General features: G+C 39.1%; 1 protein-coding gene across 3 annotated transcripts; it reads left to right on the forward strand.

The window, feature by feature from the left end:
• The first annotated feature begins 30 nt into the window (after window positions 1-30).
• On the forward strand, window positions 31-24,653 carry DIS3 (DIS3 exosome endoribonuclease and 3'-5' exoribonuclease). 3 transcript variants are annotated; one of them, XM_089303616.1, is made up of 22 exons: window positions 54-417; window positions 680-747; window positions 1,018-1,175; window positions 3,656-3,849; window positions 4,250-4,323; window positions 5,624-5,791; window positions 6,844-7,008; window positions 8,006-8,119; window positions 8,243-8,380; window positions 9,564-9,710; window positions 10,410-10,526; window positions 10,752-10,853; window positions 11,864-11,928; window positions 12,013-12,097; window positions 14,077-14,204; window positions 18,073-18,159; window positions 19,744-19,900; window positions 21,348-21,562; window positions 21,655-21,823; window positions 21,951-22,109; window positions 22,708-22,830; window positions 23,782-24,653. In XM_089303616.1, the coding sequence occupies exons 7-22, from the start codon at window positions 6,979-6,981 to the stop codon at window positions 23,860-23,862; spliced, it is 1,917 nt and encodes a 638-aa protein (XP_089159742.1). In that variant the 5' UTR covers window positions 54-417; window positions 680-747; window positions 1,018-1,175; window positions 3,656-3,849; window positions 4,250-4,323; window positions 5,624-5,791; window positions 6,844-6,978; the 3' UTR covers window positions 23,863-24,653. The 3 variants fall into 3 exon arrangements, with proteins under 3 accessions (XP_002713032.1, XP_051706572.1, XP_089159742.1); XM_002712986.6 differs by lacking the exon at window positions 680-747 and having other exon boundaries at window positions 31-417; XM_051850612.3 differs by lacking the exon at window positions 1,018-1,175 and having other exon boundaries at window positions 47-417.
• Window positions 24,654-25,362: the final 709 nt, after the last annotated feature.

Consider the following 25,362-nt stretch of genomic DNA (forward strand, 5'->3'; position numbering starts at 1 on the left):
CTCTCGCCCAATCCTCGCGGGGTTGCCAGAGACACAACCAATGTCAGTCTCGCGAGAGGAGGTGTGACTGTCCTGGAGCGGGAAGGGAGGAAGCTCCGGGTGAAATAGAGTTGTGCGATAGGGTTCCAAACGTGACGCTGGTTACCGGAAAAGTGCTGCCGGGGTCGCGATTCTGCACCGCGAGGCAAGATGCTCAAGTCCAAAACGTTCTTAAAAAAGACCCGGGCGGGCGGTGTGATGAAAATCGTGCGCGAGCACTACCTGCGGGATGACATTGGCTGCGGCGCTCCCGGCTGCTCGGCGTGCGGCGGCGCGCACGAAGGGCCGGTCTTGGAGCCACAGCCCCAGGACCCGGCCAGCACCCTCTGCCCAAGTCCGCACTATTTGCTGCCGGACACCAACGTGTTGCTGCACCAGGTGCGTCGGCCGGCGGGCGAATTGCGGACCTCGCGGCCCGACCCGGGCGACAGGGGATGTGACAGGGAATCTGAAGGCCAAGGAGGAGGGTGTTTGGTAGTGTCACGTAGCTGGGGAGAAGCAGACTCCGCTGTTACCCAGCTTCCTCTGTCCCTGCTCAAGTTCTTCTCCCTGTGCTGTTTTTTTTTTTTTTCTTTTCAGTTCTGGGAGTCGTATATTAGACAGGCTCGTTTTCTAACTCCTGGTGTCTCTTCTGCCTTAGATTGTAAGTGCTTGGAGGCCGGGGACCTGGGCTTGTGTGGCCTCCAGCTTGCGACCCCCAGGCAGCTTGTAAGTGCCTACAAACGAAAACTGTGTGGGCCAACATGTTTACTTATCAGTAGCCTTACTTCGGAGGACTTTTGTGATTGGACCGTGTATTACTTCTCTTTGCAAGACCTGAAGGGTTGAGTGACTCTTGTCACTTTTCCTGTAGCAAAGTGGTTCCTTGACTTACTGCGTAATTAATATTTTTTTAAGCTGATAGGATTTTATGTTTGACAGATATAGTCTACAGTTTCATATAGGAAAAATTTAACTTTTTTTTTTCTTCCCTCTAAGATTGATGTTCTCGAAGATCCGGCCATCAGGAATGTGATTGTGCTGCAAACAGTTCTCCAAGAAGTGAGAAATCGGAGCGCCCCTGTGTATAAACGAATCCGAGATGTGACGAATAACCAAGAGAAGCATTTCTATACGTTTACTAACGAGCACCATAGGTAGGAGCAAATTAGACTACCAGAGAACCATGGGAGTAGCTGAGTTGGGGAGGGGGAGTTTCTGGGAGTAGTCGTCAGAAGATAAAGGCTGTGTTTTCTCAGATATTTCATTCTTGTGCAAGCTGGGCAGCAAATCGTACTCAGTGGCTCTAACTAAAACCAATGGACGTTGATGGGGTAAAGCCCTGAGTATACGTCTACTGCCCCCTGGGATATAGCAGGTGCTCTTATTTCCCAAAATGTTTTCAGGTTGGGATTAGCATGAATTGAGCAACAGAATCTTGGGGGATGAGATTTGCCTAAATGCCTGGAATTCCATATAAAACTATATAGATTTATTCCTAACGAGCTTGAAAAAGTTTAGTATCTTAAAACATTACAATGAAGATTAAGAAACAGTTTTAATGTGTGTTCTTAGAAAATGGTATTGCCTGTTTATGATCTTACATAAATAATCTATTGAAGGTATTTATGATATTTTATTAGAGTTTTTCAATATTGGCACTATTAATAAAGACTATTGTTAAAGACTTCTTATATACTGTGATATGTTTAGTAGCATCCTTGGCTACTAGATTCTGGCACCAACCCTCCCTACTCAGTGGTACCAACTTAAAACTGTCTACCTACATGACCATCACCCACTGTGGGAAAATTCATCCCCCAATTAAGAACCACTGGGTGGGGCCAGCGCTGTGGCATAGCAGGTAAAAGCTACCGCCTGCAAGTACCAGCATCCCATACAGGCGCCGGTTCAAATTCTGGCTGCTCCATTTCCGATCCAGTCTCTGCTGTGGCCTGGGAAAGCAGTAGAAGATGGCCCAAGTCCTTAGGCCCCTGCACCCGCATCGGAGACCAGGAAAAAGTTCCTGGCTTCAGATCAGTGTAACTCTGGCCATTGTGGCCATCTGACGAGTGAACCAGTGGATGGAAGACCTCTCTCTCTCTCTCTCTCTCTGCCTCTGCCTTTCTGTAACTCTGCCTTTCAAAAAAATAAATATATCTTAAAAAAAAAAATAACAACAAAGATTGCACTGGGTTAGAGTGGAATTCTGGTAATGCAATTCCATAAGCTTAGGCAAATTTAAAAGAAACGCTTTTTTTTAAAAAAAAAAGTTCATATATTTGAAAGAGTAAAAGGGGAGGGGGACATCGAGATCTTGATTTTAATCTTCATATACTGGTTCACTCCCCAAATGGCCACCAATAGCCGGGGCTAGGCCAGACTGATGCCAGGGGCCCAGAACTTCATCGTTGTTTGCCACATGGATGTCAGGAACCCAAGCACTTGGGCCATCTTCTGCCTTCGCAGGCACATTAGCAGGGAGCTAGATCAGAAGTGGAGCAGCTAGAACTTGAATTGGCACTCATGTGGGATGCCTAAGTTGCAGACAGCAGCTTAACCTGCTGCACTGCAACACTGGCCCCTCCAATTTCTCTTCTTTATTCTTACATCCCACATTTAATATTGTTGTTATAAAGAACATTATCAGTAAAGCACTTGTAGTCTTATTTTTAGCACCTTACTGTGTAGAAACAGAAGCATCAGTTGTTTTTCATTGTAGAAAGACCTGTAATTTGGTGTTAGTATAATCTTCAGATTTCATGTCAGAGGACAGCAGTTCTGTCAGCTCAAATGCAGTGAATAGACCTTAGCTGAATGGGAGTTGATGGTAAACTCTTAGGACACCCGGGCAAATCCATCTAAGATTTTACTACTCAAGTCTTGCTCAACCAAATTCAAACTTAGGACTCTTTTATGTCCTTTGCTCAAGAGCTTAAATATTAACAGGTACATATAGTGGTAGGGAACAAAATAATTCTAAAAACCATTACTGTAATAAGTTTAAGTATCTGTTGTCTTTAATCGCAAGAACCTATTGTACTATATTTTGTTGTGCTTAAATTTGGCATTGAAGACCGGTTATTTGGGAGTTCAGAGCAATTAGACTTAAATAATCATATCTGACCTGATCCTTCAGTCTCTAGATAGCCTCTGCCCTCTATTTAGTGTTTGCAATGGATAATTTACATCTGTTATGCATTTAATGACTATGGAATCACATGATCATAGTCACAGCTACTATTTGTAGCTTTTATGAATTGCTCTTGTTCTGCAGTTTGAATAAAATCTCAACAGATTTGCAATATATTACAGCTTGTTTTGATGAACTGTTTATTTAATGTCCCAACCTAAAGAATAAAGTCAGATCTTGAATTTCTCTTTTTATGCAATAAAATTATATTAGCCTTTTTATTTTTCCATTAGTCACATAATTTTCTTATTTTCCAAGTAAACTGTTGTCTTAAAATTTTAACTAATTTAAATAATCATCCTATTTATTTTTTCTCAAAGGTATAAATCTCAGTACATGCCAAGAGAAAGAAGACTTTCCAATTCAGGGTTGAATATTTATATCCTAAGAGTTTTTATGTATCCTTTTTAAAATTTGTTTTTCATTTTTTTTCTTTCCATTTAGGGAAACCTATGTGGAACAAGAACAGGGAGAAAATGCGAATGACAGGAATGATAGAGCCATTCGAGTAGCAGCAAAATGGTATAATGAACATTTAAAGAAATTGTCAGCAGAGAATCAGCCACAAGTTATCTTCATAACAAATGACAGGAAAAACAAAGAGAAAGCTGTAGAAGAAGGGATACCAGCTTTCACTTGTAAGTGTCAAGGTAGAAGTGTTAGCGCGTGTTCGCATGTAAGATTTAGCAGGCCCATGGTCGGATAGTCACTTGGCTGATATTGTCATAGTGCTGTATAACTTTGTGTGATTCTTTTGTTTTTGTTTTCTGCATTTATTAATTTCTCAGTGTTTTTCAGCTAGATAAATTGTGGTACCTAATAGTGGTTGGCTTTCTTCCCCTTCACCATTTGCAATTGCTGTAATGATAAGTTCATAGATAGGTGGACCCACTGCCTTAGTCATGAGCACATCAACAAGTTGATTTTCTTTTTCTTTTTTTTCCCCCAAAATTGACAAGAGATACTGTTACATGTTCTTTCGTACCTAAGAAAAACAACACTTGAATTTATCAAGAATGACATAAACTCATTTTTCAGGTGAAGAATATATTAAGAGCTTAACTGCTAACCCTGAACTCATAGATCGTCTTGCTTGTTTGTCTGAAGAAGGGGTATGTTTCAGATGTTTTTTCCTTCTAATTTATTTTTGTGAAGTGAAATATTAACATAGCCACTTTGGGATATTAGATTTTAGTTACCAAATTTAAAAAATTGGAACATGGGTAGGTAAGCTGGTATTAGATTAGCAGTTGGGTCATAAAAAAACAAAAGTGGCTATATGAGACTTACTGCTAAATGAATTGACTTTCTAAAGTAGCTGTATTCCCAGAAACCTTAGTAGTTGCCTGGCACATGATGGTGCACTGTTTGTGTGGTGAGCAAAAGAATGGAAACTGTGACTAGTGATTGAGGAGTATTTGTCAAATAAAGTACAGACAGCATAAGGGCCAAAGGAGGAAGAAGGGAGTCCTAGGATGAGGTAGAACAGAAGAGAAAGAGCCAGATAATGATAAACCAGAAGTTGTTCTGTAGGTTAGTAATGTTTCAAACATCTTAAAAATATCTACCTAAAGAGCTCTTGTGATGAGAATATAACTGATAGAATGCTGAGCTCACTGCCTTCTGTGGCAGGCTGAGGGAAGTCAGGGCTATATGAGAGTGTGGGTTGGGGGAGCATGATAAGAAATGGTATTTATTTGAAGATCACTCTCATGTCAAAAGGTAAGGTGAAGCATTGCATAGAGGGCAGGATTAGAGACAAACAGATGAGTGATGGGGTCACTGCAGGAGCTGATCTGAGAAGGCGTGCTCAGGGATAATTATATTCTGAGTCTTCATTTCCTTATATGAGTACATAAAGTAGATTTAGCAGTAATGAATTCCTAGCTTTGCTACAAGGATTTAAAGATTATAACAGTTCCATTAGTAAAATTCCTAGTACCTGGGAACATAGCAGCTGTTGTTATAATAGTAAGTTTTATGTACTAGGATGTTATACATATGTGCAGTCTTCATAATATTTCTTTCAACCCTGTTTGCCTTTAACCAGCTACTTTACAAAGCTAAAGGAAATGAGAAGATTAAAAAGTTAGGATCAATTTTTGGAATACAGATTTAGATTCGTCCTGTCCAACATGTAGCTACTAGTTACATGTGATTGTTTAAATTTCACTGAACTTAAAATTCAGTTTGTCAGTTATACTCTTTATGTTTCAGGTGTTCAGGAGAAATTTGTGCCTGATGGCTACCATATTAGACATCACAGAAAGCTTTAACACTGGTTTAAGAGATACAGTGTATTCTCTCACATTTATAGAGTTGTATATAATAATATGGATGTGATATTGATGGCTGTAGGCTGAACAAACAGAAGACTTAACTAACTTATCTTTTGGTTTATTTATTTTACAGAATGAAATAGAAAGTGGGAAAATAATATTTTCCGAGCATCTTCCCTTAAGTAAGTTACAACAAGGTATAAAATCTGGTATTTACCTTCAAGGAACCTTTAGAGCCAGCAGGGAAAATTACTTAGAAGCTACAGTATGGATTCATGGAGACACGGAAGAAAATAAAGAGGCAAGTGTGGAAATAAATACCTTGTAAACCAGTACTTTTTCTGTTCCATATATTCTTTAACAAGTGTTTAGAAATTTGAGAATTTAAATTTGCTTTATCTTGCCAATTCATCAACTTGAAGGCAGTTATACAGGAAGTTATCCATACTAGTAGAATTAATCACTCTTTTTAGGAAATTGCTGTGGTAGAAAATGACTCTATTAACTCACTTTGAAGAGAATAAAATTTTGGGTTGGGCATTTGATACAGTGGCTAAGATGCTGTTTGGCACACTTGCATCCCAGTATCAGAGTGCCTGGGTTCAGTATGCTGGTTCCACATTGTTTCCAACTTCCTGGTAATGCCTACCAGAAGATATCTTAAGTAGTTGGGTTCCTACCACTCATGTGGAAGATCCAAACTGAGTTTCTGGCTCCTGGCTTTGCCCTTGCCCAGCTCTGACTATTGTGAGCATTTAGAGCAGTGAATTAGTAAATGGAAGATCCCTGTCTCTGCTTCTACTTTTCAAATAGAAAATGAAGATAAGCAAATAAAAATTGTTTAAAAATGGGAAAAAGGAATAAAATCTAGTCCCCAAATAATAAAAAATAAAATGTTTTTACTTTAAGTGTTATGACCTGTTATACTATTTGCATAGCACTTGCAGAGAGCGTCCCATACTTTAAAGCAAATAGCAACCATTTTTGGAGTGTTCAGTATTTGCTGGGGACACTTCTAACTCTTTGCATTTCATTTAATCTTCCACTCAACCTATAATAGATACTCTGTTTTTCAGTTGCCCATGAGAATGTTGAGATATAGAAAGTTAAAGAAATTTTCCCAAGCCTCTTGGAACCATTAGAAGTTATGGTGGAGCCATGACCTTTTTTTTCTCCTTGATACTGAGAAATTGATGGTGTGAGATAAAGGGAGACTATAATGAAAGAAAAACATAGAAGAAAGAGAGATTGCATAGGTATAGATATTCAATAATGGAAACACTTCTGTTAGAAAACCTTTCCCTTGTTGTCATTAAAAAAACTTGGGCACATGCTGTTTGCTGTTTTAAACAGATAATATTGCAAGGACTTAAACATTTAAACCGAGCGATTCATGAAGATATTGTGGCTGTGGAGCTTTTCCCCAAGAGTCAGTGGGTGGCACCATCTTCTGTGGTTTTGCATGATGAAGGTCAAAATGAAGATGATATGGAGAAAGAAGAGGAGAAAGAGCGCATGGTAGGAAACCAGCCAGGTTTTATATTGTCTGTGCAGCTTTGCATTATTATGTACCATGTCCTCTTCTGAGGAAGCTGAACAAATTTCATATTGATTGAATAAAATTGTAGCTCTGCAGGTTTAATACATATCATACACATTTGACTTTTTCCTTTTAAGTAGTTTTAATTTCTTATTTTCTCAAAGAAATGGGTTAGATACAAAAAGATTTGAGTACAAAATTAGAAATCTATGACATTAAAAATTTTCCGACATACTTTTCTGTTGTTAAAATTCCCTTAGCATAATGTACTTAAGATTTGAGGATTTTTAATTATTCCTCTTTATTACCGTATTTATAATGAAGAGAATGCTTTCAGTTATTTCTTAAGATCTATGTCTACCTTATATGACCTTTTTATATCCTTATTTTATAATGATAGTAGTTTCAATACATGCAACATTTGCAGTTCTTTTCCCATCAGTTATGTTCAGTGCTCTGAAGTCTTAACATTATTCTTGAAGAGTCGAGGCTTTTGGAGAATGTTAGAGGGGAAACACCATGAGATCTGTAACTGTAACTGTAACTCCACTGTAGCAAATAAATCTAAAAACAAAGATACATCTCTTTTCAATGAATTAATAAAGGTCCAAAGGAAGTGGTGACTGTAGTCACTCAGTGCAGATTAGTTCCAAAATCTAGACTGCTAATTCCCAGAGCTGGTGTGTCCTCAAATCAGGGAATCTTCATGTAACTGGGAAAAACTGACTTCTGTCATATTTATTTAGCTATTTTTATTGTTTGATTTTCTGTTTTTGTAATGGCTTTTTTAAAATCATGAAACCATTTCTGTGGTTTGGTTTGGCGTGTTCTTTGCATAGAATTTTGAAGCGTAAAGATTCTGCAGTTTCCTGTTTGAATGTGTTAGTATCCATGTACATATTTTAATTTTGAAGAGAAATTTTCTCATTAGACTTAGAGGGAAAGTAAACCAGATTATTTTTCTCTGTTTCTCAGCTGAAAACTACTGTCAATGAAAAAATGTTAAAGCCTACAGGTAGAGTTGTAGGAATAATAAAAAGGAATTGGAGACCATATTGTGGCATGCTTTCCAAGTCCGGCATCAAGGAGGTGAGTAAAGAGGGTGTCACTGTGTAATAGGAAGTGATAAACATTGTCTTGAACTGATAGCCCTGTCTTTGCCTCCATCCTCAGATACTGTGTGTGTAAAATATCTTTCCTAATTCCCTCCAGTCCAGAAGACATCTCTTTACGCCTGCTGATAGAAGAATCCCTCGAATTCGGATAGAAACCAGACAGGCTTCTACATTAGAAGGACGGAGAATAATTGTTGCTATTGATGGTTGGCCCAGAAATTCCAGATATCCAAATGTAAGCTGAAAGTATTAATTCAATTTAAGATATTAATCATTTATGAATGACATTGCTGCTTTTTAATGAGAATAGGATCTACTTTTATATAGGATTTGTACTGAAACTTGGGGATACTCCGTTAAGTTACCTGATAAATGGCATATGTAATTTAAAAACCAATTTTATGAAATGCTAATATAAATTATGTGGTTACTTTTACTCAAATTCCCAAGCAAGTACTTGTTATACATCAAGACTATGAAAAAGGTGTTTGAGTCCTAAATAGATAATAGATTCTAATCAATAAACCCTGAAGCTATTTGAAGAATACTTTAAATTTGAAAGTGAATGGGAAATAGATGCATTGTGATACAAGAACTGGGCCTTTATGAAGTGTCCATTAGAAGTCTTTTTTTTTGAAGATTTATTTGAAAGAGTTACCGAGAGGTAGAGACAGAGACAGGTCTTCCATTCGCTGGTTCACTCCCCACATGGCCTCAATGTTCGAAGCTGAGCCAATCTGAAACCAGGAGACAGGAGCTTCTTTCAGGTCTCCTATGTGTGTGCAGGGGCCCAAGGACTTGGGCTATCCTCCGCTGCTTTATCAGGTGCATTAGCAGGGAGCTGGATGAGAAGTGGAGCAGTTGGGACTTGAACTGGCACCCACATGGGATGCCAGTGCCACAGGCTAGGGCCAAGGCCAGGGCTTTAACCCTCTGCACCATAGCACTGATCCCCAAAGAAGTATTTTTAAGAAGTCAATACAGGGGCCGGCGCTGTAGCGTAGTGGTAAAGCTACCGCCTGCAGTGCCAACATCTCATATGGGCACCAGTTTCCATCTAAGCCGCTCCACTTCTGAACCAGCTCTCTGCTATGGCCTGAGAAAACAGTAGAAGACGGCCCAAGTCCTTGGGACCCTGCACCTGCGTAGGAGACCTGGAATAGCCTCCTAGCTTTAGCTTTGGATCAACCCAGCTCTACCCAGTGCAGCCATCTGGAGAGTGAATCAGTGGATGGAGACTTCTCTCTCTCAGCCTCTGCTTCTCTGTAACTCTGCCTTTCACATAAATAAATCTTTAAAAAAAAAATCAATACAGGAACTTTGAGAAATACCAAGGTGATTTATAAATTCTGAAGAATGTAGTATGTACTATAATAGCAATTAGCTGTAAAGTATGCCTTTCTAATATTTGGTTTTAGGGACACTTCGTAAAAAACTTAGGCGATGTTGGAGAGAAAGAGACTGAAACAGAAGTTCTGTTACTTGAGCATGATGTTCCCCATCAGCCCTTTTCCCAGGCTGTACTCAGCTTTCTGCCAAAGATGCCCTGGAGCATTACTGAAAAGGTGAGTTGAAAGGAATTCATAATGACTTTATAAATGTTATTCTTATATCCTAATTAATTTAATTTCCATACCTCTTCTTAAATACATGGAAGCCATGGTCCCTCCTCCTCCCCTAAAAATGTACTTAGGTACAGTATTCTGAGGCATGATGAAAATCATTTGCTTCTTTACTGAAAAATAAATTTTTCAGGCCAGCACTGTGGCTCACTTGGCTAATCCTTCGCCTGCGGCGCCGGCACCCTGGGTTCTAGTCCCGAATGGGGCGATGGGTACTAGTCCCAGTTGCTCCTCTTCCAGTCCAGCTCTCTGCTGTGGGCTGGGAGGGCAGTGGAGGATGGCCCAAGTGCTTGGGTCCCTGCACCCGCATGGGAGACCAGAAGGGAGTACCTGGCTCCTGGCTTTGGATTGGCGCAGCGCATCAGCCGTGGTGGCCATTAGGGGAGTGAACCAATGGAAAGAAGACCTTTCTCTTTGTCTCTTTCTCACTGTCTAACTCTGCCTGTCAAAAAATAAATAAATAAATAAATAAATATTTCTGGGGGCATATACTAGAGCATTTGTATGACAGACATTTCAAAGGCCACTAGTTACAAATGATAATGTGTGGTTATCGCTAAGAAGAGCTATCATTGGAAGAGCTATGTTGCAGTCGTACTGTCAGAATACTTTTTTATTTCTTTATAATATGGCATCTTCTAGGACATGAAACACCGAGTAGACCTGCGACATCTCTGTGTTTGTAGTGTGGACCCGCCAGGATGTACAGATATAGATGATGCCTTGCATTGCAGAGAACTGGAAAATGGAAATTTGGAGGTAATCATATTATAATGATGTTCTTACCTAAATATAATTCTATTTATGAGTTCATTCTTTTGACCCAGGGGAGAAATTGTGAATTATTCATGGGAAGTATAGTTAAAGCTATGGAAATGGTAGATGCAACCTTTTCAGTTTAGCTGACATTCTTTGTATTAAAATTTTATTGGTACAGCTACCTAATTAAGCATACTGACATCCTTTTATTTTGATCTTTGGAAGGTTGGGGTTCATATTGCTGATGTTAGCCATTTTATCAGACCAGGAAATGCCTTGGATCAAGAATCAGCCAGAAGAGGAACAACTGTGTACCTTTGTGAAAAGGTAAGGAACTTAAGAACTTCTAACAATCATGGGCACTTTTGAATTCTATTTTTTAGGAAATTTTTAAATGAAATATTTATTTACTTACTTACTTACGTGAAATGCAGGGATAGAGAGATATCTGTTGGTTCACTGGGGCTGGTCCAAGTCGAAGCTGGGAGCCCATTTCTCCTGGGTGTTCCAGTGGGTGGGAGGGCCCCAAGTGTTTGGACCTTCTTCCACAGCCTTGTCTGGTGCATTAGGAAGGAACTGTGTTGGAAATGTAGCAGCTGGGACTCAAGCAGCACTCCAGTAGGAGATGCCTGACATGGCAGGTGGTGCCCTGATACGCTGCAGCTCAATGCCAGCCCCAGCCTATGAATTCTTGAACAGTCATAGTCTAAATAGTTCAGGGTTTTAGCTGTAGGAAATACATAGAATAAGGTGTCCTTACTCATTGAAAAGGTTGCAAATTCTTGTTATGTTGTGGTCTAGCTAGCAAGTACATGTATTTAATACAAATTGTGTAGCATTTATGCTTTAAGTGTTGTCCCCATAAACTTAGAGAGCAGTTGTGAAAGTGAAGGGGAAAGCAAAACTCAATCTATTAGTCCTCCATGAGCTTTGTCCCTTGTTAAAGTATTTTTACACTATGTAGTTTGCGTTTAGCATCAGAGAAAGGTCCAGTCATAGAGCTTGGTTGAGTTTATGTCCGTTACTGAGTACCACCTTATGTAAGCAAGGGACTTCAGACCTTGAGAGGAGAGCTGGGTGGTTAATATGGAGGACTTAAACCTAAATCTGCTGCAGTAAAGTTCAGTTTTGTTTCATGGGTTCCTTCTGTAACAATTTCTTGTAAGCTCTTTTCCAAAAACAGACATTTAGTTAGACATTCTCTCTGTTATGCTAGTCAAAAAAACACACTTTTCCTCCTCTTGATAGATTATTGTTGTTTGAGAAAAGACCTTCAGATAAATGTACAGACATAGCTAAGTGATCTGGGACTCTACCTCTATTTTTATCTTTTGCAGAGGATTGACATGGTTCCAGAGTTGCTTAGCTCTAACTTATGTTCCTTAAGATGTGATGTTGACAGGTATTTATGCATATATTTTCAATAAGATCACTATGGTTACTACTTTAACTGAGTCCTTTTAACAGGCCCTGTTTTTCCTCATAGGCTGGCATTTTCATGTATTTGGGAAATGAATCACAATGCCGAAATCTTAAGAACAAAATTTACCAAAAGTGTCATTAACTCCAAGGTTAGTTTCATGTTGATCTCTAATGTTTTAAAATCTTTCATTCTTTTAACAGTTTCCAAGATTGTCTTCAAAAATTTAGGCTTATAACAAAATTTTTCTGCAATGTTGCAGCAAAATCTTTTTTTTTTTTAGTTATCTGCTTAGTTTTTGATGTTACTCAAAAATTAGTTAATGTAGCATTTGTCTTATTCTCAAAAATTTGCAAAGCCTGTGTAAATACTTGAGCAGACCAAATCGATGCCCTGTCTCAGGAATCCCAGTAATTGAAGTTGTTCCTAATAGTGTTTTTTTATTTTTTATTTTTTTTTATTTTTTGACAGGCAGAGTGGACAGTGAGAGAGAGAGACAGAGAGAAAGGTCTTCCTTTGCCGTTGGTTCACCCTCCAATGGCCGGCATGCTGCGGCCTGCGCATCACACTGTTCCGATGGCAGGAGCCAGGTGCTTCTCCTGGTCTCCCATGGGGTGCAGGGCTCAACCACTTGGGCCATCCTCCACTGCACTCCCGGCCACAGCAGAGAGCTGGCCTGGAAGAGGGGCAACCGGGACTAGAACCCGGTGTGCCGGCGCCACAAGGCAGAGGATTAGCCTAGTGAGCCACGGCGCCGGCCCCTAATAGTGTTTTAAAGGTTACCATGTCTTCCATCTTCATACTTTCTTATCAAAGTGATATTTCAAATCATAGTTGGATTCTAGTAAAACTAGCCTGAGATTAGTTCAGACATAAGGGAGCCACATAGTCTTTCTCATCCTTTTCCATTTTTTGGTACTTTCATTATAGTCTCCTTCATTTTTATTGTTTTTTTATTTAAAACAAAAAAGGTAGTTTTCCACTAGCAGAGAAACTTTCTGTATTTGAGTTGTCTTTGGAGATTACTTTAAATCTTCTCTATCGATACAGGTCCCATTTTTAGGGACTGACTTTTGGATATTTAGTAGATTTCCTCAAAACATGACATCCAGACTCCTGCGGTCTTCCTGTCTAATTATTTGCCAGTGAGTCGGGAATAATGATCAGCTGGAAAGAGTTTCACTTTCAACAGCTGTTGTCAAAGATCTGGCCTGCCTTTGTGCTTTATTTTAGCATGATCTTAGTGTATTTAAAGATTTAATTATTTATTTAAAAGAGTTAGATCTTCCATCTGCTGGTTCACTTCCCAGATGGCCATAAAGGATGGGGCAGGGCCAAACCAAAGCCAAGAGCCTGGAGCTTCATCCCAGTCTCCCATGTGGGTGGCAGGGAGCCAAGCACTTGGGCTGTCTTCTGCTTTCCCAGGCTGTTAGCAACAGGCTAGATCAGAAGTGGAGCAGCTGGGACACAAACTGGTGCCCATATTGGGATGCTGGCGTCACAGGCCAGCAGCTTTACCTGCTATGCCACAATACTGGCCCTAGTATTTATATTTTAACGGAACTGTCAAAGTAATTAAAATTTAAGCCACTTAATTTAAGAATGTTGTCATTTTACTTTAAGTTTATAGTACCTCAGAGAAGAATTGATGAAGCAGAATCATAGATGTAAAGAATAGTATAACAGGGCCAGCACTGTGGCATAGTGGGCTCTATCCTACACCTGTGGCCCCGGCAATCCATATGGGCGCCAGTTCAAGTCCTGGCTGCTTCTCTTCTGATCCATATCTCTGCTATCGCCTGGGAAAGCAGTAGAAGGTGGCCTAAGTGTTTTGGCCCTTGCACCCTCAAGGGAGACCCAGAAAAAGTTCCTGGCTCCAGATCAGCCCAGCTCTTCAGCCTTTGCAGCCATCTGGGGATAGAAGACCTCTCTGTCTCTCCCTTTCTCTCTGTCTCTCCCTCTCTCTGTCTGTAACTCTGTGAAACAAATAAATAAATAAATAAAAATCTTTAAAAAAAGGTATAGCTATAAACTTGTTAATGTTTTAAATTTTTTGAAATTATGGATTTTGTTTAGAAATAGAACGTAATAAGCTAGATTTATCGTTTTAACATATATTTTCTTCTTTAGGCTTCTCTTACATATGCTGAAGCTCAGATGAGAATTGATTCAGCAACCATGAATGATGATATCACCACTAGTCTTCGTGGACTAAATAAGCTAGCTAAAATTCTGAAAAGAAGAAGAATTGAAAATGGGTACTTTTAAAAAACTGTTTTAAAATACATATTAGGATGTGTATCTAATATTAATTAATTAATACATGTTAATATCACAACATATATCAATATTAAGATAACTTGTGAGTTCTATGTAAAATAGTTGATCATGGATGACAATTTATTATTTTTTAAAAACATATTTATTTGAAAGAGAGAAAGAGTGAGATACACACATCTTCCATTTGCTTGTTCAGTCCCCAGAAGACTACAAATATCAGGGATGGGCCAGGCCTAGGCCAGGAGCCCAGAGCTTCATCTGGATCTCTATCATGGATGTCAGAGCCCCAAGTACTTGGGCCATCATCCCCTACCTTCCCAGGTGCATTAGCAGGAAGCTAGATTGGAAGCAGAGCAGCTAGGACTCAAATTGTAGATGCTGAATTTGCAAATAGCAGCTTAACCCACTGTACCAGTATACTGGCTCCACATTTATTACTTGATAAGCTGAATAGAAGCTCTTAAGTGGACACATCCCATCTCTTCTAGATGCCTTCTGAATATTAGCAGTTGGGCTGTAAACTGAACTTTGCTCCGGAATTCTGTCTGGTAAATTGTACTAAAAAATGATGTGCTTGATTTAAAAGTTCTTAAATTTCTAGAAGGTAAGAACACCTTAGAACTTCCATGGTTTGTTTTATTTTTAAATAGTAATGAGTCTCCAGGATGAATATTAATTTTCAGATGTTGAAATAAATATTAGAGTTAGAAGAGATTTAGGAATTGTTCAATGCAACTCCTTCATTTTTTAAATAACTGAAAGATACACAGATGGAATCTTTCCAATGATCTGATGGCAAGTGGCAGCTTAGGGTATTCTAACCATTATGTCATGGTATTTGCCTAATTGCAAAAGGCATAAAGCAAAGAATCCTAAAGTCCTAACCCAACATTGTTGAAAAAAAGCAGTTAAAAATTTCGTTCTTGGGGCTGGTGCTGGTAGTAGTCGTAGGCTGGGACTCCACTGTGGCACCAGGGTCCCCTGTGGATGCCAGTTCATGTACAGGCTGCTCTTCTTCGATCCAGCTCTGGATCTGCTCTAGCCTGGGAAGGCAGTAGAAGATGGCCCAAGTGCGTGGGCCCCTGCCCCTGCGTGGGAGACTCGGAGGAAGCTCCTGGCTCCTGGCTTCAGATCAGCCCAACTCCAGCAGTTGTGGGCATTTGAGGAGTGAGCCAGCAGATGGAGGACATTTCGCTCTGTCTCTCCCTTTCTTTGTAACTCTGCCTCTCAAATAAATTAATATTTAAGTTTTTTTTTTTTATTCTTGAAAAACGGTTATCGGGGGTAGCAAGCACATGAGCCTTTCAGAAGCTGGTCTCTGGGCTCTCATGATCATCAGGGTAGTGTCACAAGTGGTTACTACAAAATGTTATTGTTGGTGAGTACACACTCTACATCTGTACTAGTTCCTAAGATGTACCTATTTAAATTTAGGAAGTGGGCATTTGGTTCAGTGGTTAAGGTGTGACTTGAAATACCCACATTTCATATCGGAATATCTGGGTTCAAGTCCACTTCCAATTCTAACCTTCTGCTAATGTGCACCCTGGGAGACAGCAGGTGATGACTAAGTACTTGGTTCCCTGCTACCCACTAGGGAGGCCCAGATTGATTTCTGAGCTGGTGGCTTCAGACTGACTCATCCCTGGTAGTTACAGGCATTTGGGTAATGAAGCAGTGGGTGAAAGATCTTTCTGTCTGTCCCTCTCTTTATTCTCTCTGACTTTCTAATAAATAAAAATACAGAGATTTTTTAAAAAGGAATTTCTTAGTTCTAGGTTGATCTGCAGCCATTTTAAAGTAATGTTAGTGTATGAAGAAACTTTTTTTAAAAAGATTTATTTATTTTATTTGAAAAGCAGAATTACAGAGAGAGGGAGAGGAATAGTTGGTTCACTCTTCAAATGCCTGCAGTGGATGGAGCTGGGCCAAACCAAAGTCAGGAGCCAGGAGCTTCATCCTGGTCTCCCACAAGGGTGCAGGGGCCAAAGAACTTGGACCACCTTCTGCTACTTTCCCAGATGCATTAGCAGGGAGCTGGATCAGAAATAGGGCAGCTGGGAATCAAACTGGTGCCCACATGGGATGCCAGCACTGCAGGTGACAGCTTAACCTGCTGTGCTACAGCACTGGCCCCATGAAGAAACATTATGTTGCCTTGTGGAAATATACTTTTCGAAGGAGAACTGAAGGGGCCAGTGCTGTGGCATAGTAGGCTAAGCCTCTGCCTGTGGCACCAGCATCCCATATGGGTTCTGGTTCGTGTCCCAGCTGCTCCATTTCCAGTCCAGCTCCCTGCTAATGGCCTGGGAAAACAGTGGAAGATAGCCCAAGTGCTTGGGCCCTTGCACCCACATGGGAGACCCAAAAGAAGCTCTTAGCTCCTGAGTTCAGTTTGGCCCAGCTTCGGCCATTGTGGCCATTTAGGAAGTGAACCAGTGGATGGAAGACCTTTCTCTCTGTCTCTTCCTCACTCTGTCTCTAATTCTGCCTTGCAAATACATAAGAGAAATCTTTAAAAAAAAAAGAGTAGTCAACTGCATTAAGAAAAAAAGAAAGAAAACTTAATACATTTAGCCCCTTAGCATAATAAGTTATCTGACACATAGCACTCACATATTAATAGCCGTTGGCACTGATGATCTAGTAATGGTACTAGTTTACCAGTCTGCTCTCTTGATTAAATCTTCCTGGGATGTACTTTTGAGCTGTGGATCTTCTGATGTAGCCAGCCTCCCCAAGGTAGCTTCCTTTTTGCCTCTTTCCAATGTTCCCCACCTCAGTTTATTGCTTTCTTTTTTTATTTTTTTTATTTTTTCTTTTTAATATTTATTCACTTGAAAGGTAGAGTTAGAGAGAGACAGATCTTCCATACACTGATTCACTCCCCAAATGATCACAATGGCCAGGACTGGGCCAGTCTGAAGCCAGGAGCCAGGAGTTTCATCTGCATCTCCCATGTGGGTGTAAGGGCCCAAGTTCTTGGGCCATTCTCTGCTGCTTTCCCAGGCACATTCTCAGGGAGCTGGGTGGGAAGTGGAGCAGCTGGGACTCGAATTGGCGTCCACATGGGATGCTGGTGTTGCAGGCCATGGCTTTACAAACTTCTGTGCCACAACGCCGACTCCCGTTGTTTTCTATAGTAGATAAAGTCCTGCCAGGTGTCTTTATTTGTAAAAGTGAACAATCAATGCTAATAATATAAAAAAGTCACTCAGTAAAAACTCATAGTTTGGGTACAGAAGTTATTCCAGCCCCTAGAAGCATAAGGACTCACATTTTTCTTCAAGTATTACTGTTTTGTTAGATGGGTTTTTATTTTCATTTTTATTTTATTTTTAAAGGTTTATTTCTTTGAAAGGCAGAGTTAGAGAAAAGGAGAGTCATAGAGAATAAGATCTTCTATCTTCTGATTCATTCCCAATATGGCCACAACAGCTGGGCCAGGTTTAAGCCAGGAGCCAGGAATTCCATCGTGGTCTCAGACATTGGTAGCAGGGGCCCAAGCACTTGGGCCATCCTCCACTACTTTCCCAGGCACACAAACTGGGAACTGGATTGGAAGTAGACCAGCCAGGACTCAAACTGGCACCCTTCTGGGATGCCAGCATCACAGATGGTGGCTTTACCTGCTACCCACAACATTACCCCCCCCCCCCCATTTTTAGATTTGTAAAATACTGTTCATTTAGATAATATAAAATGTAGCAATAATCCTAAAGCTTCCAGAATTCTGAACAACTGCTCTGTACTTGCTCAGTTATTTTCTACTTTAAATGAATCATTTGCAGAAAGTTGTGTCTGTACTGGCTTGCTTCATGATTTGCCTCTTTAATTTTCTCTTAGGGCTTTGACTCTTTCTTCTCCAGAAGTTCGATTCCACATGGACAGTGAAACTCATGATCCTATAGATCTGCAGACCAAGGAACTTAGGTATGCACTGTTAAAATTTTGAAATAAAAAGACTAGTATGTGAATAACCAGATCATCTAGTTTTATTAAGGTTATCATTTCTATATATTTTCTTGGCTTGTAAAATACATGGAAAACAGATATCTCACTTTTTTATGTAATACTAGTATCTGGAATATAATAGAAAAAATTCCATTTTTAATTTGTTTGTTTTAATGTAAAGTATATTAGAACTTGACTGATAATAATTCTGGGAAGTAAAAGTAGACTGCCCTGATTAATTTCTTAAGTAGTAAATACATAAAGTGGTAAAATAGAGGAGAGGATTTGAAGCCAGACTGTCTAGGTTTGGATTCCACATCTGCCACTATTACCTGTTTATCGACCAATACATTAACCTCTCCATGCCATGGTGTATTTGTAAGTTACTGCTGAAAGTCATACCTACCTCAAGTCATGCTTCAAGGAACACTGCTTGGATGTTTGTTAATGTTGTCTTGTTTTTTTCTTGATTTAGTTCAGATGCATGAAGCAAGGCTATTTGATTAAATCAGAATTTAGACCTCTGCATCTTTTATGAGGTAGATATAAGATTAATCATGCATGAGTGCTTTTCTAGGAGACAATCAAGGGTTAACTCAGATTCATTTCTTAGAACCACTTTAGTTTTAGACCAAGAATTTCTGAATTCCTGAATGGAACTTCTGTGGAACTATGTCTAATGTTAATATTAACAATAAGCACAATACTAGAAACTTTTTTGAGGAAAAGGTTGCTAGAGTAGAACATCACCTATCTAAGATTGTCCCTGTATGATTGGAAGTTTTCCTACTATTTATACAATCAATATTTGTTAGGAACCTTGCCAAGAAGTCACAGGGTTTTATTATTAAAAATGAGAGCATGAATGAGATTAGTGTCTGTTCAGTGACTTGGAAGGAAGAAAACAAAGCTGTCAGGCAGGCTGCTTGAGTTTAGGTAAAATTGTATGGACTTGGATTCTGAAACTGCTAGTGCCTTGTACCTTGAGTGGAATGATGTTGCACATCTTCAGTTTCCTCATCTGCAGAACAGTGTGTGTGTGTGTGTGTGTGTGTGTGTGTGTGCGCGCCCTTAGAGCACAGTGCATGACTCATTGTGAATATATCTCCTCAGTCACTGGTGGGGGAAAACTAATTTTTTAAGCCAAAATTTGTATGATCTAAAAAGCTTTTATTTCTTCTGAGTGAAGTTTATGTTTCTAAAATTAAATAAAAATTTCATTGGACCCAGTAAAAGGAGATGAAAATGGTGATGTTTTAGATTTTAGGTACTAATGGCGTTAGTAAAGCTTCTGCTTTTCTTGAGTACAATTTCTAGTCTCCTCTAGCATGTGAGATTTACTCACACAGTAGATCTGTAATAAAAGATTGAAGTGAATGAGAATGCGCATGAGAAACTAAAGAGCCATATATTAAGAAAACGTACATGTGCACACACATGAATGTTTATACAGGAAATGCTTCAGTTATCTTACTGGCTTACTGGTTACCTGTGAGTAAACAGGATGTATAGCAATCTCAGATTTTCTTTCCTCGTTTAATACATTACTTTTTCAATTTGCAGAGAAACAAATTCCATGGTGGAAGAATTTATGTTACTTGCCAATATCTCTGTTGCCAAAAAAATTCATGAAGAGTTTTCAGAACATGCTCTGCTCCGAAAACATCCTGCTCCACCTCCATCAAATTATGAAATTCTTGTTAAGGCAGCTAAGTCCAAGGTAAAAGCTTGCAGCTTGAAAAATCATTTGTATTTGTGTAATGGTCTAGCCATTGTACTGAACACTTTTTATTCACATCTACATAAAACTTATGTTGTTTATTGTTGAAAAATATGGCCATAGTTCTTTTGATGGAAAAAAATTTAACTTAGATATGGTCATCTCTTCCTGCATTGAGGTCGTCTGCTTAGTAAAATCTGTTACTGCCTTTAAAGAACGCTGCATGCTAAAGCCGGATATTCTAGACTAAGTTATTTGCAGTATCTTGGACATAAAAAGTTGTTCTACTATTTTTGTCATTACATTTATGAGGCTACTTCAAAAAGTTCACGTGCTAGAAAGGAATTAAAAGATAACCTAAAAGGAATATCTTGGTGCAAAAAAAATTTGAAATTGGTGCAGTTTGTTCATAATATGTATATTCCACAACTTTCTGAAGACTCCCCATAAATTTTTGAGCCTATAACTTCATGGTTTTTATGAACTACCTAAACAAATATGTTTTTTTGTTTCTCAACTCTGTTAAATCCTGTTAAATTTATGTCATGTCTCTAAGAAGGAAGTTTATTTATTGCACTAATGGAAAAGAGGAAAACTATGGAAAGGGCACCATTTTCTCAGCCCTGCATAACCCCTGTCTCTGGTTAGTGGACTTATTTAGCACACTTGACCTTTGTGGTAATTGTGGCTTATGTTGGTTTTCCTTGGCTCACCTGGCCAGGCTCCATCTTTCCCATCTGGAAGACAACTGCATGGAGTAGCCTGGGCTCTCCAGGCATCATTCTACCACCGTGGTGTTGGTTTCTAATTTTGGCTCAGACTTTTCTGGTGTGCCTACCTCTGTCATATCTATGAGGACTGAATCAACTTCTCACTTCTCTACTTCAGAATTATTTCATAAATTGGGGGATTTGTTCCCATTGTCTGTCATCTTGTTAAGAGCCAGGTAGAGAAAGGAGGGTTTAAGTATTTTTGACTGCTTCTCCCTGTTCCCACTGTTCTGAGTGAACTATAGTGTCCTGTAGTTTGGCCTTTATGTCTACTTTGAATGGATGGAAGATCACTAGAGATGAAAACTTGACATGCTGAGAAAGATTCCAGGTCTGCTTTCTTTGATTTTTTTTCACCCACTCAAACATTAGGCAGAGGCAAATGAGGCTTCAAGAAATAACACGACTGTTACGTTCTCCTTCCCCCACAGGAGACTTCTTCAAGCCTTGATACTTCATGACTCTTAAATACATTCCGAAAGTTTTAACTTTTAGTATTGCACAAAACAGTCATTACTTTTTATGTATGTATTTTAATTTTCCTATATGAAGAATAAAAGGTATAAACATAGAATATGTGGTCAAAAACACTATTGTTTGTTCAGTTGGCTAGTTATAAGACACGCTCGTACTGATTTATAAAAATCTAATATGTTCTTCCCTCTTTTGATTCACAGAATTTGGAAATTAACACTGATACTGCCAAGTCTTTGGCTGACTCTTTGGACCGGGCTGAGTCTCCTGTTTTCCCGTATCTAAACACTCTGTTAAGAATATTAGCCACCCGCTGCATGATGCAAGCTGTGTATTTCTGTTCTGGAATGGATAATGACTTTCATCACTATGGCTTAGCATCGCCAATATACACACATTTTACTTCACCCATCCGAAGGTATTTCCCTTGACGTGAAAGGAGAGAGGAAATTTAAAAGGACATTTTAGTGCTAATGTACTATGGTTCTTATTTCTCCTTTGTACACCTAGATATGCGGATATCATTGTTCATCGGCTGTTGGCTGTGGCTATTGGAGCTGACTGTACTTATCCAGAGTTGACAGACAAACACAAACTTGCAGATATTTGTAAAAATTTGAATTACCGGCACAAAATGGCTCAGTATGCCCAACGTGCATCAGTGGCATTTCACACCCAGGTATTTGCCTTCTACAATAATGCTAGGAGAAAAGAACTTTTGTTTGCTTTTTCTTTAGCAGTTATTTTTCCTAATTTCATAATATTAGAGACTATTTTAAATAAAAAGATTGCATGTTATTTTGCAGTTATTTTTCAAAAGCAAAGGAATAGTAAGCGAAGAAGCCTATATTCTATTTGTAAGAAAGAATGCCATCGTGGTGTTAATTCCAAAATATGGTTTAGAAGGTACAGTCTTTTTTGAAGAAAAGGATAAACCAAAGCCACGGCTTATTTACGATGATGAGGTATAGTATTTCTCATGCTTTTCCTTTTTGGGGAGGAGGGGACACTGTGACAGTTTATAAATGATACTTATAAAGTATAACGTTATTTTTGTATCATACAGTATTTACTTCAGATCTCTAAGTACATGCCAGAAAAATCCACATTGAATTATACTAGCTAAGTTATGGTTTTGTTCATAATTTCTCACCTCAGGATATTTTCCCATATATAAAGGTTGTCCTTTCATACCGTTATCTGACACTGTTACTTCTCTAACTTTGGTAGGACTCTAACTCAGAGATTATTTAAAAAATAAACTGTGCCCAACCATCTTGTGCTCCTCTACTAGACACACAGGCAGTTTGCTAATCAGTAGAGAGAGAATCTTAAGATGAATGAGTACATATTAAGACCACCTTAATCAAAGAAGTATGCACATAAAGAAGTCGTAGTTATGTGAGACTACTAGGTTAGTAGGTTTTGTTAAGTTGAACATCTAGATGCTTATTAATATTGAGGTACTTTTTAAACTTTTACTTTGAAAGATAAATTGTGAAGAATTAGAACAAAGCTTCAATATGAGAATGCAATTAAGAGTGATAATTGTGTTTTGTTTAGATACCTTCACTTAAAATAGAAGATACAGTGTTCCATGTGTTTGATAAAGTCAAAGTGAAAATTATGTTAGATTCATCTAATCTTCAGCATCAGAAAATCCGAATGGCCCTGGTGGAACCTCAGGTTGGATCAGACTTAAAATTTCCAAGTTGCGGTGGAACAAATGGTGAAAATTTGTAAAAGACAGGGATTTCATTGTTTTGGTTTAATGTCAGAGGGAATCCTTTAAGTGTGGAAGCCAAATATTTGCCTAGAAAATGCTTTTTTCCCTGATTTCTTTAGGCCATTGCATCATAGAAACCTAAGATTCTTCTGAAGTTCTCAAAATATCTTTCCATCCTCCTGCCTAATCCTTCTCCCTGAGTTTTGAAATCTGTACTATTGAAGATAAAGTGTAGGTGTTTTCAGCTCAGACATTGGTTCCTTTTTTTGTTTTTTGGTTGTTTTATAAAAATTTTTTTAAAGATTTATTTATTTAAGAGACAGATCTTCCATCTGCTGGTTCAATCCCCAAATGGCCACAACAGCTGGAGCTAGGCTGATCCAAAGCCAGGAACCAGGAGCTTCTTCTAGGTCTCCCACATGGGCGCAGGGGCCCAAGGACTTGGGCCATCTTCTGCTGCTTTCCCAGGCCACCATCAGGGAGCTGGATTGGAAGTGGAGCAACCAGGACATGAACCAGCGCCCACGTGGGATGCCAGCACCGCCCGCATAGGCTTAACCTACTAAGCCACTGTGCCAGCCCTGAGACACACTGGTTCTTAACCTCAACGTACCTGGGGCTCCTGTAGCTCTCTGTCAAACACACTAACTGCACCAGTGTAAACTGAACATGGGAAAGGCTGTGTTGCAGTTAAAACACTGTCAAATATGACATGCCTCTCACCTGTTGAGAACCAGGTCTACTATTTGAACCATTATGACTTTGTGTGTAAAACCTTTATTAACACCTATTACGTGTCTCAATTCCTACATCTTTTTAAACTTGAAAGTGGAAATGGGGGAGGGAAGGAGTATTTCTTATATTACACTTTTAAAATCACCTGATTTTTTCCTCCATTTGCATTATTTTAGATACCAGGGATAAGCGTTCCTATGGATATTTCAAATATGGATTCTGAACCAGGGAAAAAGAAGAGGAAGCTTGAAAAATAGCTACATTCGAGAAAAATTTTCAAAAACTGGTTTAAAAAAAAATCTTGAGAGACCACTTCTAAGCCTAAGTGTGTGTGATAGTTTGTTACTTTTAAGTATATTTTAATAATTTTAGAAATTTGCATTTTTATTGAACTGTTGACTGTCTTTATCATACCACTTTGTTTCCAGATTGAACAGAACTATTTATGCGAAAAATTCAGTTGATTATCCATCACTTAGTGACAGGATGAGCAACGTCAGGGATCTGTACAGATCATTGAAATGGAGCACTCATCTGCTCATTGAAGGGCAGATTAATGTTACATAACCACTTCAATATTGGTAGGAAAAAACCCCATCATTTTCCTAACACAGGAAAATGAGCATTTGAGAAGGAACAATCTTTCCAAATCTTGAAAGCCATCAGTGTTTGGTATTTAATCTTTTTTGCCATCTTTAATTTACCTAACTTACATTAAGTATTCCCTCTACTGTTTTTTAAGTGGTCCTTGCACAGCTATGTTTAGCAATTGGTAGGAAACCAAGATAAAAACAGGATAATGAGAGCTGACTTGGAAAATACTTTTTTTATTACCAGGTAGTAAGTGTGATTATATTCCTTGACTTTCAGCTCTAATCTCTCCCCAGGATAGGGAATCAGCTCAGAGAAATACAGATGGTAAATGTCTACATCTTTTTATCTTGTAAAAACATAATGGGTTTTAAATTCCATTTGTATCAGATTATATAGGAGAGGAGGAATTGTATAAGAACATAATAAAAGGAACAGATTTAAATTAGTTTTATAATTTGGTGTGTCAGATTGACTACTTTCCTATTAACCATAGAGATTACCAATGACTAAATGTGTTTTCAGTATTTTGAGATACAGTTTCTTAAAACCTTTGACTTGTTAAAAATTTTTATTTGAAAGAGTGACAGAGAGAGGGACAGAATTTCCATCCTCTAGTTCACTCCCTCAGTGGCCACAAGGGTTGGGACTAGGCCAGGCCAAAGCCAGGAATTCTGAGTCTCCTATGTCGGTGGCAGGGTTCCAAGTCCTTGGGTCATCTTCTGTTGCCCTCGCAAGCGCATTAGCAGGGAGCTGACTGGAAGTGGAATAGCTGGAACTCGAACAGGTAGTCTGATACGGGATGCCGGTGTTGCAGGCAGTGGCTTAACCCTGCCGTCTGCAATGTCAGCCCCAAGACCTTTGACTTGGCTTTTCAATTCCTAAAGCATTTGATGGTGTTATCAGGTCAATCATCAGTCAAGTAAACTCTCCCTTCAAAGAGCTTGCAGTATGAGAAAAGACTGGCAGACAAATCAGTGGTATCCTAAGTGACTACAATTAACAATATTTACAATTATTTAGGCATTCAGTAATGGTTGAGTGTTCCCAGTTTTCTGTTATTGAAGGAAACATCCATGCACTGAGGCAGAACTCATTTTAACTGAAGGGAAACAGCCTGAAGTAGTTTTTGATCCAAGTAAAGTGGGGACAATGACTAACATACT

Source organism: Oryctolagus cuniculus, chromosome 9 (assembly GCF_051225735.1).
Source record: "Oryctolagus cuniculus isolate XC-2025 breed Fujian yellow rabbit chromosome 9, ASM5122573v1, whole genome shotgun sequence".
NCBI lineage: Eukaryota > Metazoa > Chordata > Mammalia > Lagomorpha > Leporidae > Oryctolagus > Oryctolagus cuniculus.